Source organism: Nymphaea colorata, chromosome 1 (genome assembly GCF_008831285.2).
Source record: "Nymphaea colorata isolate Beijing-Zhang1983 chromosome 1, ASM883128v2, whole genome shotgun sequence".
NCBI classification, from domain to species: domain Eukaryota; kingdom Viridiplantae; phylum Streptophyta; class Magnoliopsida; order Nymphaeales; family Nymphaeaceae; genus Nymphaea; species Nymphaea colorata.
Window position 1 is genome coordinate 7,353,970 of NC_045138.2, and position 19,450 is coordinate 7,373,419.

The following is a 19,450-nucleotide window of genomic DNA, read 5'->3' on the forward strand; positions in this document are numbered from 1 at the left end:
ACAGAGACTATTATTAGATAAATGTCGGACTCATCTATCTACGAGTCAATGGCAAGCAAATAGAGATCTAACTGGTTCAGAGGACAAATCTAAATGCACAAGAATAAAAATTCAACAAAAACAAAAATTTCGGAACCACAGACCATTTTATTGATACAAGTAGGCCAAGTACCAACATGGCTGTCAGTCTTTTTACATTAGGGGCAGTGCTTCAGCGCTCCTTGTATGCTTTGATTCTGCAAACATGGTTCTAACTTTCTGGAAGAGAATATATCGAGCATGGAACATGGTATCAAAGGTAGTTTTTCTGGTGTGCATGTAGGGGTCCACTAGACACTGGTAGCTCATGGATGCACATAGCAGATGAATTTTCGTAGAATGATACATGAAAAGGAGCTATCTGGGACCTGGGTGGCTGCAACCAGGAAGCCTTGAATCTCAAAGTCGATGCAGGTCTCAGAGTTCAAAATCATTGAAAGAATAGATCTTAAGACGCAGTTTACACGGTAACTGAAACTAAAAAAGAGAAACTGATTATGCAAAATTCAATTATAAGATCAAATACAGCAGCAAGGGAGACCAAAAAATTGAACACGAACTTGATGTGTATGAATTAACAAAATCACCTTCCAACCAACAGCGAAGCTCTCTACACCACCCCATTTACCAAATATCCCTTATGATACATATTTCCCACATTATCTCTACAATTACTTACAAAAATGTCTCCCCGAGACCACCCATCAACCACTTAATATTTCTATTCCATTATGGTGGCAGCTTTATCCTACCCTGGATTCCTGTCCGCCATGAACATGCATTCAGGTCAGGATGCTTATGCCCATGTTCAATGAATCAAAACCAACTTGAATCAGATCATTGGATCAAGAGCTGCCTATCTACAAGTGGGTGGATATCCTCAATTCAGTTTCATATGCTTCTGATAGTGTCTACTCTGTCGATGACATCCAATGCTTTCAATTTGTCAATGTCAAAGTCAATAACAGGCAACATTGAAAGTCTTCTCAAAGGAAAGGAGTCCTTCCTACCCCAACTACTTGGAGACTGACTGCTGCTTTTACTCAACCTATGGTACTTAGAAGATCTGGGCTTTACAATGTCAAACTCTTGGCTTTTACTAATCCCAGGAGTAAACTTTCTCCAGGTCACTCTACGTAGCATATTCTGGTCTTCTTCAGATAGACCTGATGATTTTGCTGACTTCTCTGTAGATGACAGTGAGGCTGCATGCAACTGGTTTGGTGAACGGATAGGTGATTTAATGGGAGACCTGGCATAACTGAGACCAGGCCTTGCACGGCTGACCAAATGGTGAAGCCACACGACTAGCTCGAGCATGTAAGCTTCAGTCTTCTCTTTATCAGCATGGTGGAGGGTCTCTATGCGGGTCAAGTCAGCTCCAGCTGGTTTACGGTTCACCTCAGATCTGCTCAAGGGCATATAGATATCCAGTAAGTGCTCCCAACAAGAAAAGTAAGGGAAAACATAATGTACTAGCATAACACAACTGACTCACCCAGTGTTCGCCCATTCACCAACCCAACCAAAACCATGATGTGCTCTGATGAGGTCAACATTTCAGCAGCAAACACAAACAAGAGACACATACTAAACGGTTAACTTTCAGCTTTCATGTAATGCCAAATTTGTATGGTTCATTTATGATTTCTGAAATTATACAGAAAAAAGAAATTACTTGGTTGTGTTGGCAGCAATAGGAACTAGCCACTGCAAAGTTTTCTCCATCTCTGCTTTGATTTGAGGAATGGTAAGCTACAGCATCCACACGTATATGTATATGGAATATTAGTCCAATTGTGATTGAGAAATAACCAATCTAGGAGCAGACTACCACCAAAAGACAACATTAGTATTACATTCAAAATGTACTTTAAGCAACAAAGACAACCCAGAGCACTCATAACCACAAATGAACCATGAAGTATATATGAGGCTCCCATAACATATATGAAGGTATTCATCTGACTTCCTCCACGTGTCATGAATGACATAGTTGTTTGACTAAGAATATCCATGAAAACCTTCCTCCACGTGGTGGTTTCCTCCTCATGTGCTAGGGTTTATCGTAATAGAGCTATTTGAGCCATGTTTTAGTGTTTATGCATAAAAGCTGTGCAGCGAGAGCCACAGTCTCTATTTACCTTGTTGTTTCTCGAACAGGCAGCAAGAGAGCTTTAGGTTTTAGTGGTCCAATGCTTATGATTAAACATTAACAAAATATCCAACACATACAGCAAAGAAAATAAAACAAGTATTATTCTATGATGTCACGCCCCCTGCTTAAAGGCCATGAAAAGTTGACAAGTGATCATAAAATATATTCCATAGGTTAAACTTTAAAGGGTAAAGACTTTCAAGTGACATACTTCTTCACTGACAGTGAACGTCAGTAATTTTGAGCGCAAGGCTAATTTTACACTGGGAGGCAGTCCTTGATACAATGTGTCTCTTGCGTTTGGTGGAATGGAACTTGGACGTGATACCTGCATATTCAACCATTTTACTAATTACCAATTATCCGACAGACAGAAGTCCCGAAAAACACGCACACATACACGTGCATGCAAACTCCACACACGCACACCCACATCCACACGCACACCCCCCCCCCCCCCCCCCACACACACACACAAACACACACACACACATATATATAGTGCCTTCCAAATTTGTGCCTACCATGTCTAATGCCAAAAGAAGGTAAAAGCATGTAAGCATGATCAGCACAATTATCTATGCATGCAAATATATATCACAGAAAACCATCTTTTTCTAATTAAGTTCAAACACAATAACAAGAGAGGCCAATATTTTCTCAGTGGGAATACATGTTTACATCGATAAACCCATGCAATAGCAAAAGCAATGTTTCTACAGTTGCACATCCATTAATATTCCCACAAAAGTATCCATTTCAAGGGAAGAAAGTGATTTGACATACGTGAAACATTTACTGATTATAAAGAAGTCTATTCATACCTAGGAAAACATGGAAGGAGAAACAACATATTACGACTAAATAAACCCACATCACCATTAGAACATTTAATATTAATGTAAATAAGTGTGCAGAGCTTTCCACATTCCAATAGACATCTGGTAGTATACATATAAGAAATTCTGATGGAAGCTTGAGCTTCTCCAAATGTGCACCTTTTGCTAAATCCCCAGAAAATGAATTTATTGAACTGTGTTAGATTCATGTCATATCACATGGAAAAGATCAGAATATTTGATAGATAGGTGCTTTCTCGAAATGAGAGTACTTGTGGACCCTGAAGTTGAATGGAAGCTGAAATCCCTTTAACCAGATATTTCATGAGAAAGCCAAGCCATAGTCAGCCCTTGGAAGGAGAATGCCCCCACAAGGAGTATGTATTTTCTATCTCTTGCTGTAATGATGTTCCATCTCTTTGTTCATTTATGATGATGTCTTGATTGCCATCTGCACTGTAACATCCACCTCTCTCTCTCTCTCTCTCTCTCTCTCTCATATTGCAAAGAAGCTACTATCTGAAGCAAATGATCAAAAGCCAACCTGCTAGCGCTAGTTTGCTTACAGAAGTTATCTTAGCAGTGTACCTTGAGAAGCTACCATCTAAAGCAACCGCAGAATGCCAACCTAGTGATATTAGTGTTCTTACAAAGGTGATCTACATCTTACAGTGCGCTTTAGCAATCACTTTTATAACCCAAGTTGTCAAAATCAGAAACCCAACACAAGTCAGACTAGACAAGAGTAGTTGGGTAGTAGATCCAAATTGGTTGACTATAAATAAGTAAACATATACGTATGAAGAAATAAGTTAACCCATCCACTTTTAGAATTTTCAAGATCTTAATGCTACATGACATCTGGTAACTTTTCATTGTCCCTCTTTATATGGACCCAAAATACCTTCATTCGTCAATCCTGCTTCCCCATTTCTGAGTCCTGCCTCCCCTTTTGGTTACAGAACACATAAGGAATCACATGTAGGGCCACATGCACCCAAGAATAAGTCTTTAGTATCCACTATTTTACAGCAAGGATTAAACATAAAAAAAACGACTAATATTAGAACCAAACATATCAAGAGCATAAAATATCCAAATTTGGATGCATAGACTCACAAGGGTGTCAATTTGAGTGATAATATTTGCATAGTGCAATGCAAGGCCAGCTGAACCTAATCTTTGCTGATTGCTCGAAGCTGCCTTCTTTTCCAGCTTAAGACCTCCTATTCACATCAGAGAGCAATATTTGTTATAAAATGATATTCTCCAAGTGAATAAGTTCATAAAGCAAGCAGATCAAAATGCATTTAAAGTTTCTATGTGTCATATCTTCATAACTTTGTAAAGCCATATTACTAACATTTTCCATGCAAAACATTAGGACTAACCACAAAGTACATACACAGTCAAATTTCAGAGAACCATACGTCTATAAGGGACTATATGTATGTCTTTTCCCAAGGGGTGTGGCACAACTGGTTGGGAAAGTGACTGGCAGGTGGCCAGTCACTTGTTCAGATCTAAGAGGTGCCCACCCTTGGATAAAGCCAATGCAGGCCTGGACCATAGGGGCCAGGAAACGGCAAGTAAAATACCAAATAAGCACTTAGAAAATAACATCATAGTGCACTTGTAAATCAATCAACTTTATGTTGACCACTGGGTACAGATAATCCCAACACAGCCTCAACATTTCCAAGTGACAGACTGCATAAGGTTGGTAATGCCTTGTGTCCATAGAATTAAAAAGATCCCTCTTAATTCTGATTGGCTGATACTATGGTATAAAGTGAACACAAAAACAGTTACATTGTTGGTTATTCTGGAGGAAACTGCTATAAGTTCAGCAGCCTTAGCAAGTAGGATGAGAAAGACATGAACGCATAGGACATTTAGTGTCAGTAAAATAAAGTTTAGTTTAGTTCAAGGGAAAAATCACCCCATTTTTTGTTCATTACAGAAGTTTGAGAGCTAATCTCTGTAGTTCTTGAAATAGCAGACCTTGCTAATGTTGTACATTTCTCAAATCTCATTGAAACTGTGTCACAAAAGCTTCTCATATTTGCTAAAACTGGTCCTAATATAAAATTCAATTGTATAAGGGAAAAAGAGATGTTACACTAAATGAATGCATATCTCCATCATCTTCTTCGAGGGAAATTCACTTAACATTCTCTAGATATTGCAGGTTGCAGCCTTGTTGAAAAATTTTACAGGAATTGCAAACAACCTTATTTTGTGTTCATTAATTGACATCAATGTCTCTGAACACAATGCATTGACAGAGACTTTTTCCTGAGTCATTTTCCAATGAAAAGACTTGTCACTGAGGCCCCCATTTGTCTCAAGCTTCAGGAAAGGAAAAGTTTTTTATGGGAAACGAATAGTCCAGGGAAAGCAAGAGCTCCAAGAACGAATTTTCCTGACAAACTTTTGAAAGAGTGCTGTTGATACTGCATGCATGTAACGGCACAAGTTTTAACAGGTTCCCATCATTCTACCTCTTTATCTGCAGGACCCGTTTTGGTGTAAAATGAAGCATTCATGGGATCAAAATCAAGAGAAAGAAAGAGAGAGATAGAGTTGAACAGAAACAAGGAAGACACTAAAAGTCTACAACCATGAAGATAAGAAGAGAGTGTCCTTTTTCCCGAGAACAAAGTAGAGGAAGTTTAGCAGGCAAAGCAAAGTCATTGGGGGAAGATGCCACACAACTTCACCATCAAAAATATGCTTCCGGTCTTCTCTTCTTCTTCTTTTTTTTTTTTTTTTGTCCTTCCCTCACATTAGGCCACAGAGTATAATATTACTTCAATTTTTTTTTTTTCAATCCCTCAGGAAAAATCATCATTTTCATGGCAAAATTTGCGATTTTGACAGGAAACTGAGTCAACGGACAGGGCCTAAGCACTATGGAAGGTTGAGAATTAGAGTATGGCATTGTCTATTTTGAAGGTCAATAACAAGAGTACAGCACTGCCTATTTTATAACGATTCTCACAGCAATGGACTACTAAAACATGGAATATGAGAAAAAACAGAAGTTAAAAATTTGCATAGCTATGCAAGAGATGAGAACACAATAGTCACAGACATAATTATAGATCAAGAAGGCTAGAATAACATGTTATGGATAACATAAAATTTTGCAAAACACAAATTCTTGATGTTTTTCCTTTTTCTTGTATGGACTTGTAAGGCAAATTTCTGAGAAAATCCAAACTCTACCTTATGGCCTGTGTTTATATGTTTCTTTGAAGTTTGAACCTATAATTCAATGCTCCTTTATGACACACTAAAGGTATCTGTGCAGTTAACTTAATTGTACAAACTACAAAGAGACGTTGCAAGCCAGCTAAGTCCAGGCAAACAATATTCAGTACATAAAAAAGCACCTGAATTTTAATACTGCACATTAAGTGTATGGTAATTTGCATCAGCATCTATCAGAAAAAATTGCATCAACAGACTATAAACATTTTCCTCTAAATAATGCTACAATAGACTCTTTAACTTATGCAAACAAACATCCATTAAGAATCAATAATTGTGAAAACATTCAGAGAAAGCTAGTTTACATGAGAATGCAGTCAGTTTCATACAAGTTAGATGGTGAGATTATGAAAACTTTGTTGTTGACAAATATATTGGCATCTTCAAACGTTTGATTAGGCTACTCAGCCACAATGCAGCCTCACAAAATAATGTTTATTTTAATTATTAGTTCAAGTTTAACTATGGGGTCTTAAGGCAAAAAACGATTCTTTTAAAAAAAATATTGCATATATTTTTATTATAAATATACATAAGTTATATTACATTTTATACACCTATATGCTATTTGTTGTATCTAATTTAATTTCCAATACGTATTAGCCATAAATGTTCCTATCATTTCCAAATTCTACATGCTGCCTAAGCACATGTAATGGTTCACCAGACCTAGCATCACCTCAACACTGTTTCACAACATAGATTTGCTTTCCAGATTTATAGTAGAGTCTATCTTACTTCTTTGATTTTTAAAGAATAACATCAAGAAGCCCTCAATGTAAGATGTAAATTTACCAAATATGCCTTCTCCTACTTATACATCTCTAACACATCTTTAACGACATTCAGTTTAATTTAAATTCTTTATTCTGACTTTCTGCATTTTAATTAGAAGGTAGAAAATAAGGACAATTCATAAAATTAGTTTTGAAGGGGACCTGTGGCAGATAAGTAAAGAAATTTTAGAATAGAAAGAGACGTGTAAATACAGTTAAACAGATTTGCACACATACCATCACCCCCAAAAGCTTCATGGATTTCTAGATGCAGAAAGTGAACAATGTCTACAAGTTTCTCCATAACCTGCAAAAGGAAAAGATGATATTGTGCTTCCAATGGGAAGATAATTTCAGAAGCATGTTTAAGTCGTGACTGACCACAATAGTTCAACTAGACTTAAGCTTGAGAGAAGTGTCACAAAATAACCCTATACAACGACTCACTTGTACATGGGCTGTGGCCCTTTTCTTAGTTATGCTCGTTCTGATTAATTCCATTACATGTATCGAGTCAATAATTTAACACAGGAACCACAATCACAAATATTGGATTTTCAAAATATTGCATTATATCATAAAAAAAGCATAAGCCATTTTTAAATGGAAATACTTGCAATATTTTCAAAAAATGCAAAATCATATTTCTCAACGATAATATTGCAATATCATCACAATATTTTCCCATTATTAAAAAAAAATCCTTCTTTTCGTGAATGTTTCCAATATTTTTTTATCTTAAAATTTTGTTAGTTATTTTCAACTTTATCAATATCTTTATAAGAAAAACAGTACAGAACTTTCAATTGTATGACTTTTCTATTTTTATATGGTTAAATTTTGAATTCTGAAGAATTTTCTGAGAAAAATAATTTTGGTCGAACAAAACACAAGAAAAAGCCTTGTCATACAAAGCAGAGAATGATATTGTTTACCATGATAGGAGCAAGTTAACTTGCAGATTGAATGCCTTAACTAGATAATATTAGAAATGACTGGTGGCCAATCTTGCCCAAGTTATATTCATGAGATGATTTTTCATATTTGAACATTCAGGTTTTTGTGATAAAATAGGTATAATCCTAATGAGAACTCTTAAACTTGATTTGAAAAAATTAAGAATCTCTCTGAATGTAACGTCAATGTGGCTTTTCATAAATATTTAAGTTGGGAAATTTGAAAACATTGTATATCCATACTCAAGCTGCATTGGCCTACGAGTACCCATTGACTTGCGATTGGCAGCCACCTGAATGGGGTCTAGATCATGGTACAAAAGCCAATGCAAGCCAGAGACTTCCAGGCACATTGGTTACCAATGTAAACAGCATACTGAATATTAGGGAAAAAAAATCAATCGAACAACTAAGCCTGTATGAAGCTATAAGTTAGAAGTAGGATCTGCAAGTGTCAAGTGGAAAGGAATTTGCCAACCATATTGCTTATGAAATATCAAGGAAGATAGTACTGAGTATATACCTCTTCCAAAATCTTTGACCACAGGGATTTCTTCTTTAAACTTCTTACATGCTTATTTTGACTTTTCAGCTCTGCTCTTAACATGGAAATGCTGTCCCCTGAAGATCAGAAAAAGGTCTTAACCACTTGTAACTGCAAAGAGATCCAGTCCTATTGATAAAGAGTAGAAAACGTGGGTTCCTTTTGCAAACTTTCAGAAAACAAAAAAACATCAATTGTTACTCAACAATTTAAGAAAAATCTAAAAACATGTTTAATAAGTTTGGCATAACCTGCCAAATCAGAACATGACAGATTTTTCTGTAACAACTGTTGCACCTATCATATACCTGAGGAGGACTATATCTTTAAAAAAAGATCTAGTTCAATCTAAATTGGATTTTAAAAAAGAAATTATAGAAAAATTAGGTAATAGAAAAAGCAGAATGTTTCATAACTGCATGCCAAAGCATGGCAACTCCTTCAAATCAGGCCATGACATGCTGATTCGGTAACCATTGCATTAAGAAAAATTTAGTCTGTAGTCTCCAAGCAAGCAACAGAAAAGTCAACTTCAAAGGAGAACTTAAAAGGTATGAATTCTTTCACAGACAGAGCTTAAGAAGACCTATGAATTTTAAACAGAAAAAGAGGAAGTAATAACTACTTAATAATAAAATGACAGATGAAGAATAAAAGCAAGTTTTGTTACTAACGTTGAGTTTCAAGGAACACTCAAGCATATATAACCTTAAACTAAAGTAATTATGTCACAATAAAATATCTGATCATCATCTATAAAATATCAGATATATCTGCAAGTATAGCTTTATTTGTAAATGTACATGAGAAGAAAAGCCAACCTCGCTGAGCTGCAGTAGGATTTTCTTCTTCCTGAAGCTTCCGTCTATAGTCCTGGTCAAATCTGTCTAACGCATGCAACTCATGGTACAACTCCTGTGAGAAACAAAAACTATGAATATGTTTTCATTAAAAGTCCAAGAAAAAAAAGCTAAAATTGGAGTCAGTTAGAAGATAGAAGGTGGAAGGTTGGCAATATCCAAAAACTAGCAAGTGAAAGATAAAGGTTAACAAACATGAATGCACAAAAGAGAATGAAGTAGATGCGTAAAATCATTTTTTGAAAACAAGCAGCAATAAAATCATTCATCAACAGTAAAGGCCAAACAATCTCACCTACACTTTCCGTGATGACATAACTAGAATTGGCTTTAGATATTAACAGTTAGTGGTGCGCAAAGAGTCCAGCTACTTGAGCTAACGAATCTAGCTCGACTCAAGTTCGACTCCTTTATTAAAATGAGCCGGATTTGAATAAAAAAATTAAAAGTCATCTTCTTTAACAAGTCAAGCATGGCCAGGTGAACACAGCTCCTTTAGGCTCAAGTAAGCTCATTAGAAACATATATAGCCAATTCCTTCCTTATACTGGGTGTCTAATATGCCTTTCTGAAAGAAGGTCTCCTTTTCAAATTCACATGTTGCAATTTCATTTTCAAATTTGGATGGCAGGCTCAAATTGAAAAAAGAGTGTGAACTATATGACTAGCAATCACACTTTTCATGAGCAGACAACTAAGTTTTCAAAACTAGAAGTCAAATGCAAGCTATTCCAGACCTTAAAAATACTAACTGGTATTAGTTGGTCTGAGTCTGCCACATATATATATATATATATATACTAATCTTATGGATGAACAGTCATGTTGGTGGTATCCTGCTGCCTTACACTAATGGCAGTCTTTTAGGACGTCTTTGCTCATCAATAGTAACTAGTCTGACTAATTGATCTGGTGTGCAGACACAGGTCGGTTGACAACCATTTAGTTAAACTAAAGGGTTTTGACTATAAAGAAGGAGAAAGCATATCCAGATGGATTGCCACAGTGTCAAAGAAGCATCCTTAAGGTATCATTTGATGCCCTGGAAAAATGGAATTGGAATCATGATTCCAGAAAAATGTTTCCAGGAATAGCTGGAATGGGAACTGTGGTCCCCATTCCAGTTTTAACAGCATGTGTGATGGACAGGAATGGAGTTTCCAGAAGGAGTTTTCCCTTGTTTGACGAAATGGAATGGGTTTGCTGGTTATTCCACCCCTGCTCACAGTGAACACATCGACATCTGAGATGGTTAGCAAAACTACCTGCTGCTTATAAGAACCAAAAAATTATTCCATACATTGTAGGAGCCGCCACCCGCTTGATGGAGGACAACACGATTACCTAAAACCCTAAAACCTTGTATGCCCAAGACAACTACATAGAGGTCCACAAGAAGGTGTGGAAGTCCTGCTCTGCTCTCCTCTGCTTTCTGGTGTCGCCTGACCCTCTCTGCTTCTCATCAGATCACTGCTGAGTCCTCCACCTCCGCAAGCTCCTCATAATGTCAAGGCTTGGCTGCCTCCGCTTCAACCACTTTCCCATTGTCCGCAATGCTCTCGACCTCTCGGACGGCTTCGAGCAGTCAGCCATCTCGTGAATCATAATTTCTTCTGCGTCTGCGATGAAGATGGAATCAATGGAGCATGGGAACCCCTAACAGGCAGAAAACCGATGCTGGGATGCCCGTTTGACCCCTCGCAGTGGGACAGGTCTTCCAGAATGGCGATGTTAGAATCCACCACAACAGGCAAAAAACAAATGCCCTGTTTGATGGAACCAGAAACCAATTCAAAATTTTGAATTCGGATTCCCATTCTACAGTGAAATCCTGGGTGATCAAACAGGCCTTAAAGAATCTTAAGTGCCATCTGGGTATAAAGAATCTTAAGTGCCATCTGGGTATCAAATAATGGACTTTTTACATTGAGGCCCCCGTAGGACCCAGATTTATGTTCTCAATTGGCTTTCTTTTCAAGTGTATATATTATGTTGGCCTTTTTGTAGTAGTTATGCTTCTCTAGAAGGTTTTAACCTATGGAATAAAAAAGGTATCATGACTTAATATTTGTGAATTTACCAAGCATTAGTGTTTATCAAGTAATAAAAGTATCTCATCATCTTGAGAGTGATACTTTTGTAGCCTTTCTATTTAATGGTTTGAGAAGGCTTCTGATTTTAAAACAGGCATAGTGTCACCACTTTGAGGCCACTAGATCCTGACCTCCTAATTCTAACACAGTCATCTGGGTCTATTTTTCTCATTCGATATATATATATATCTGTGTGTGTGTGTGTGTGTCCCTGTACGCCAAGCATTTGGTGTAAAGCATACGCTCCTCATCGAATATCCGACCACCCCAACACCTTGCGAGTACCATGTGGGGGGAGGTTGTTGCCTCCCCTCTACGGTGCCAATAATGCCCAGTGGGAGGTCGCCAACAGCCCAAAACCACCAATGACACTTCGCCAGGCATCACAGACTCACAGCACCACGGTGGGGAGGTCAATGGCTTCCGCTAGTGCAATTTGCAGTAGGTGAGGTGATCACCAGCCCCCGATGCCACCAGGGACGGCTTGGCGAGGTGTCAGTGGTGGTCTTGGGCCTTCAATGATGCCTTGCAGAACCATTCCCGACAGCATCGTGGAAAGCGACCATATTCCCCTCCTAAAAAAGGGGGCAGTGGCGAGGGGAGGCAATGGCCTCCCAGCAGCAATGCTCATGGCCTCCCCCTGCATAGTCAGGGAGTGACCATGATTTTTTTTTTTTAAGGAGCATCATGCCCATTATGCCAGAGCATTGGCATAATGGGAGACTCTCTCTCTCTCTCTCTCTATATATATATATATATATATATACATATATATATAACACTAGCATGTATTACATGCATGTACATGCATATGGATTCGAGAGTATGCATTCTGCAAATATCCACATATGCAAGATCACCATCAAGTTTTCCAGCCTTTCACAATAGAAACAATATCTTTGAATAACTATCAGGCTTCAAATTATGTTCACTTTGGTAATGCATGTAGAGATATTAAAATAAAAGTGTTGATGTCCACAAACCTCAAATCCAAATAACCAACCATAAGCATCAAATTACTTATCACAGAGAGTCACTAACACTTCCTAAATTGAATAGGTGTACCACATTGATACCCCGAATCATGTAAAAGCAAGTTAGCAGCACAACCAATTTTCCAGGCATACAATGAAATCTAGAACATTCATTTCAATTCACAAGGGCAATTTCTACTCACAGCTGTACACTGAACCAAACCCATTAGCTGCTGCATAATACTTTCCGCCTCTTCCTTTAATTGTTTTTGAGGTGTAAGTTCTAAACCAAGTCTGACATATAAACATGTAAGACGGTTAAGAAAGTAAAATAAAATACCAGAATTACAATCTAAGAAAACAAAATTTGCAAACGTGTCTACAGAATCTGGATTACTTTTCAAAATAGCGGTCTAGATTATGCCATTGAGGATCTTTACAACGATTTCCAAAGCGCACTACTTCACCAGCAAAGATACTCAGCTCTTCCCTGCAGCGAATAATAAATACTTAAACTGGATAGAACTTTTTTGGAGAAGGCAAAAACAATGATTACTTCCAACTTCTCAGAAGAAGAAAGGTTAAACAAGAGGAAAACAAATACTGGTGATATTTACCTTTTGTCAGAAGCAGCAATTCTTAGTAGTTCATTTGTGTCTGAAGAGATCAGCCGCTTAACACCTTCTGAAGGCAGAACCACTTCCTTCAGGTATCTTATATTTTCCTTTGAAAGAGATTGCATAAGGTTTGCACCTTTAACTATTGTATTAGCAACCTCAAATGACAAAATTGCTATTTTACTGCCTTTTGATGTGGCCCCTGATGCAAACCCAGAGTTCAGGTTCAAATTGGTCATGCTACTTCCAAGTGTGTCCAAAACCTCTACTGCCTTACCAAGCCCAACTGTACCAGCTCTCCCCAAAAGTGAACTCACTTCTGATACCTGTTACAGGCTAAAATGTTAAAGAAGGCATCAACAGAATTGCAGCATAAAACAAAATGTTAACACATAGAAGCACCAGTACAAGCCAAACCACGATCTACTCAATAGAAGTACAAGTAGCAGAGCTCACCAGCAGCAACAACCTTAAAATAAATCATGTCTATGGTGAACCATAATAGTATAAGGAATAAAACTTGGCGGTCCTTGTCAGGTGTTTGAAAACTCAGCCGAATCAACCTAGTTGACTCAGCTGACTTAGTAGCTCAGCCATCAACCTAGTCAAAAAATGAAAAACAAGGACATTGACAAGACTTTGCCAAATCATGAGATGGCCTGGCCAAGTCAGCAAATTTCCACAAAATCACAAGTTGGCTTAACTAAGTCATTTAGATATCTAAATATCTAATGTATATGCATGCATTGCACAATCATTCACAATGCAAATGATATTAAAATGTGTGTTTATATATATATCAGTTCAGGACCATAAGCCATCCAATCAACAAGATTGAACAGTTCACATATAAACACTATGTGTATGTTGTTAAGTTTGTACATATGGATCAGGTCACCCAGACCCGACCCATTTGATCCACACGTCCAACACATCATGGGCAGTGGCATACTTGTAAAACTTATTGTTATTTTGTGTATTTTATGATGTACCCTAAATCGTGATTAGTATATAATGATAACAAGAGGCAGACGTCATTCGTTGCTGCTCTCTTTCATCTCTCTCTTGCTTGGACGTGCAGCCCACTTCCCTCTTCCTCCTCTTGCATCTAAGTTCATTCGGTGGTTTGGTATTAGATATCAAAATCTTATATGGTATCATAGCAGGTTTGGCCACTGAGAATGTTCGGTAAGAATCTCTAATTTCTGCCCTAATCTTTGTTTCTTTTCTGCCCTAATCCTCAAATCTGTATTTTCTGCCCTAATCCGCAAATTTCTGCCCTAACCCTAATCCCCAAATTTCTGCCCTAACCCTAATCTGCCCTAATCCTATTGTCTGCCCTACCGTCAACCCCTAACCCTAATCTCAAAATTTCTATTTTTTCCCTATTTTCTGATTATTGCATTTATGGATCCCCACTGCAATTCCAGCATCTTGTCGTCCAATTTCCTCTCCCAACTCATCTCACAAAAGCTAAATCATACCAATTATTTGACATGAAAATTGGAAACGTCAAATAATCCCGTTCAGTCACCGTCTCTATGAACATCTCAATGGCACCACACCTGCGCCACCTGAATGGATTATGCGAGAGGTGAAGAATGCTGCAGGGCAAGTTCAAGAGACCATTGCAGAAATCAATCCTGAATATGAGATGTGGATGGCTCATGATCAATCTCTCGTTGCTTATATCACCTCCACACTATCAGAGGAAGTTTTGGCGGGCGTTGATGATGATCTTTCAGCACTTGAGTTGTGGAATGTACTTGCTACCACATATTCTCAAGTATCAGAAGCGAGATTTCCACAACTCAAGAGGCAATTTCAGGATATCAAGCGAGGCACACGTTCAGTCTTGGAATATATACATGAGATCAAAAATGTCAGCGATCAGCTTGCCATCATAGGGCATCCAGTCAGTGACAAGGACAAGGTACAACAGGCTTTGAGTGGATTGAGGCCAGAATTTGATGTTTTCTGCACTGCATTAGAGGTATTGTCTGTTCTTCCCTCTTTTAAAGACTGAAAGCAAAATTGCAAGTCGTGTACAGTGACATGAATTAGTTCATTCTGGCGGTCACAATGTATTGGTCACTGGGACCCATGCTTTACAAGGAAGTCGTCCAAGAGTTTGGAACTCACAGGTAGGGATGGGGAGAGGTATCCTTCCTACACCTAACACAAATGCACAGGCAAATGTACCACGAAGGATACCTACTTGTTTTTATTGCAATAAAAGAGGTCATGTGAAATCAGAATGTTGGCATAACCCACAGAACAAGGGAAAACAGGTCAGGCATGACAATAAGGCAGCAAGGTCATCTGTTTCGAACACGACTGCGGCATCGAACATTTCCCCTGATGTGCAACAGATTCTAATGACAGCAGATTCTCGTTACACTTGGATTCACTTCATGAAAAGCAAATCAGAAGTTTTCCGCTTGTTCACCTAATTTTACGCCTTGGTCCAAAACAAATACTCTAGTAATATCGTGCATTTCCAATGTGATGGTGGTGGTGAGTTCATTTCAAATGAATTTACTGAGTACTTACTAAATCATGAGATCACCATACAGATTTCCTGTCCACACACACCACAACAGAATGGTATTGCTGAAAGAAAACATAGGCACATAGTTGAAAGCTCTCAGTATGATGCATAACACTGATGTGCCCATGACTTTATAGACTGAAGCCTTCCATACTGCTGTTCATGTTATTAATCGACTGCCACTATCCATGAAGGAAAATCTCCATTCTTTATTTTACATCAAGAACAACCAAATTATGATGAGCTACGTGTTTTTGGATGCATCTGTTATGTTCATGTTGATGTTTCTTTGAGAAATAAGTTTCAAGATCGAGCTGTCATGTGTAGATTTGTGGGTTATGCAGAAAATTATAAAGGCTATCGCTGCTACAATCCAAAAATTGGACGCGTGCATATTTCACGACATGTTGTTTTTGATGAGCTCAAGTTGAAGGATTTAAAGAAGCCACATGCAACACTTAATGTTAGAAATGATGTTTATGACTCATGGCTGAATGCTGAAATATTAGACTATATATAATGATAAAAACATGATACTTTCAGAATAAATGTTTGATGACTGATAGAGAACCGTTTGCTGGTTGTGTAAGGTTAAATCTGGACAGTCCCAGGAATAAAGATCAACAAGTTAAGGAGCATATCATGTCAACTAAGAAAGATGTCTCACCATAAAAGAGGGGAAAATCATATGGAGTGCATCAATTCCCTTAGCAGCATCAGATATAACACTTGTACAGGAAACAAAAGAAAAGCACATACTTTATTCTAATCTAATATTTTCTAAAGGAATGAACTGAAATAGCTCAATGGAGTAGCAAGATTTGGGAGCTACAAAGCAATGACAGCTTGCCAGCATACATCTGACATCAATGACAACAGAGACAGCACATTGCAAGGGAAGTAGTGACAAGACTTCATATATATATATACATACATACATACCTACATATATATATATATATATATATATATATATATATATCAGGAACAAAGAAGTGATCCATACAGTCTTTCCCTATGGCTCTACATTGCTTGTGGACATATCCCAAAAAAGCAGCTGTTGCAAGAACAAAGCCACGGAGCAATGCTATGCTATGGCTCTAAAAAGTGAAAATGAATCACAGATTTGACCATTTTCTGTAATGCTATGGACTCACACAAGAAAGCTATGGACTCACACAAGAAAGATGTTTCTGTCAGACAAGGAACTGGGACATGTACAAACTCAAAAGCATTTCAAGAAATCACAAAAGTGGGCAAATGTACAGGGACATTATTATTGTGCCGAAAAGAAATTCTTTGTAGCAGCATGCTCCAGAACAATAACATATAATGTCTGTACAAGTGCTTCATTCTCTCCATGGCTGAATTTTGAAAACTGACTAACTTTCAGTTATCGAAAAAATGGATCTAAAAAATTGGCAAGAAGATTTTGCAACTTTATGGTACTTAACTCAAAGAAAATGCAGAATAATAAAAAATTACCCACAATAAGTGGGTGTGAGAAAAGCAAAGAAGGAAACAGAACGCATAACTAAGAAATAAAGAAAACATGAGCACGGAAAGAAACCTTGGTTGCACCAATTTTAGCTGCTGCTACTGGCCCAAGTGACTTGGATTTCTGAGACTGAGCTCTAGACAACTGTGGCTCCTTCGGCTCTTCTTCATGACTATTGTCATATTCAGGTGTATCAGAGAAGGCAAAAGGATCTCGCAACTGGTTCTCCATACCCATCATCATGGGAGATGGTGCGTTGTTCAGTGTCTTTGGTAATGACACGCCAGGATGGAAACCAATGCCATCAGGATCATTCAATAAACCATGGCCATTGGATCGTGCAAAGGTTCCACCGATGGACCTATCTATGGTCGATCTCCTTGAGCAAATTCCACCCATTTTTTCTCAAATTGTTCTATATTGATTCCTGATTATTGGAATATCCAGAAACTCACCACCCTCGAAGATATTATACATATACGCTTAGAGCTCAATGGCTAGCGAAGCTCAAAATTTCCAAGGGATCCAAACTGTGCCCAGACTCACTTTCACACCGATCCTTGCATGCTCAATTGAGTAATTTGTCGTTTCTTTCCCAATTATGGACTAGAACAAGTGATCCAATGGTTCTCACAGTCACAGGCGGTATTATTTCTTCACTCGTCAGCTAGGACAGAGAAATGTAAAGAGAGTAGTTTATACTTCAGAAGGAGTCCTTGAATTCCCTTCGTTTATTGCAAATCCATGAACCCGAAAGCAAGCATCCATCTGGAGACAGAAGGGGAATTATCCCGCATCGGAATCAACAGCAACAGCAGAAACCTTTTGCTGCCAAAATCTGTCGTATCAAAAGTTAGAAAACCAAGGAATAATAACAAGGCTGCTGTTGGTTTCCTAGGCCAAATAAAGAGATAGAGAACACCCACTACCCACTTTATTCTTTTACCACAGATGAACAAGAAGGTGAGCAACCAAACTAAAAGAAAATCGCGTAAAAGAATTTCTAAAGAACAATTTTCTTCTTCAAAAAGGAAAAGGAAAATCACGAAGACCACCGTAGCCGAAGACAAAAATTGATAAAAGAATGGCTATCCTTGAAGAACCCAAAATCAGCGAATTCACCGCGAAAACAGATGATTTAGAAAACCATCCGCCCATTCTCTGGACAGATCCAACAACAACCAAAAATCACTACAAAAAATCAAAATTTTAGAAAACCCACATAGATCTACCACCAACAGCACCATCCATCACTTGGAGATCAGATTTTCCCACACAGAATCGTGAAGATAGAAGAACAGAAGGGCAGAGAGGCAACTTAATACCGATTGATCGGTCAAAAATGACAAAAAAAAAAAAGAAAACCAAACATCCCAAAAACTTAAAGCAACAAAAAATTAAAAAGAGTAAGAAAGCAAAAGGAAATTGTTGAACTGACCATTGGGGCGGAACTTTTCAGACAAAGCTTGACGAGACTGCAGCAACAACAAAGAGTAGCAGCAGCAGCAGCAGCAGCAGCTCACAGCTGCTGCACCAAGTCCACCCACCCGATTAACCAGGGTGTCAAAGAAGGCCTAGTCAAACCCCACCATGGTTAAATTCTAACCGTAGTTAACACCTACACCTCTTTCCCCATAAATGAGCCATGATTTTTCTGCAAATTCTGAAAAATAAAGAAAAAACAATCGAACCCCATTCTGAGACCAAACCAGGAGTTGGAGAAGCCTCGAGGCGTCCCAGGCGGCGCCCACCCACTTCGACTCGCACTTTGACGAAAAGATAACAAAAGAAAGTGAAATTTGACGAAGGGGACGCACCAGCCTTGTCCTTTCTGCAATTGCCAATGAAAAACAAACATACCTACGGCTAAGAATAATATCTCGATATTATAGGACTTGGGTGTTCTCTCTTCTTTTTCCTTTTATCTCGGTTCATGCCCAAGTCTAATTGCCATTAACTTTTTAAGTTGGCCAGTTGTTTGAGTCTTGCTGTACTGGGTCATTGGTCAATTAAACTCCCTTTTAAGAAATGAAAAAAACAAAAGAAAGAGAGAAGGAACTTGTTCTATGTGGTTAGTCAAGTCAATCACATTTGTTTGTATTCAAAATTTAAGCTTGGAGATATTGGGAGTTGAGACAATTTTGATTCTGTCAATTCTTCTTAATGAGTAGAAGGAGTATTTTATCTTACTATCGAAAATCTCATCAAACTTCATCTTACTGCTCAAAGGAGAATCAAAGCTTCCATCGAACCCTTTGTTTCTCCTACG

General features: G+C 38.1%; 1 protein-coding gene across 2 annotated transcripts; it reads right to left on the bottom strand.

Moving 5' to 3' along the window:
• Nucleotides 1-511: 511 nt before the first annotated feature.
• On the bottom strand, nucleotides 512-18,867 carry LOC116255667 (protein PSK SIMULATOR 1). 2 transcript variants are annotated; one of them, XM_031631568.2, is made up of 13 exons: nucleotides 18,620-18,867; nucleotides 17,254-18,019; nucleotides 13,133-13,458; nucleotides 12,913-13,005; nucleotides 12,719-12,809; nucleotides 9,410-9,503; nucleotides 8,568-8,665; nucleotides 7,326-7,395; nucleotides 4,156-4,262; nucleotides 2,409-2,525; nucleotides 1,718-1,794; nucleotides 1,538-1,582; nucleotides 512-1,447 (listed from the first exon to the last, which is right to left on the bottom strand). In XM_031631568.2, the coding sequence occupies exons 2-13, from the start codon at nucleotides 17,578-17,580 to the stop codon at nucleotides 931-933; spliced, it is 1,962 nt and encodes a 653-aa protein (XP_031487428.1). In that variant the 5' UTR covers nucleotides 17,581-18,019; nucleotides 18,620-18,867; the 3' UTR covers nucleotides 512-930. The 2 variants fall into 2 exon arrangements, with proteins under 2 accessions (XP_031487428.1, XP_031487436.1); XM_031631576.2 differs by lacking the exon at nucleotides 18,620-18,867 and adding an exon at nucleotides 18,404-18,515.
• Nucleotides 18,868-19,450: the final 583 nt, after the last annotated feature.

Coding starts and splice junctions, on each gene's coding strand:
- LOC116255667 (XM_031631568.2), bottom strand. CDS start 17,580: ATGGGTGGAATTTGCTCAAGGAGATCGACCATAGATAGGTCCATCGGT. Junction 13,006..13,132: donor ATTGCTGCTTCTGACAAAAG/GTAAATATCACC, acceptor TATTCGCTGCAG/GGAAGAGCTGAGTATCTTTG. Junction 1,583..1,717: donor ATTGCTGCCAACACAACCAA/GTAATTTCTTTT, acceptor TGACCTCATCAG/AGCACATCATGGTTTTGGTT.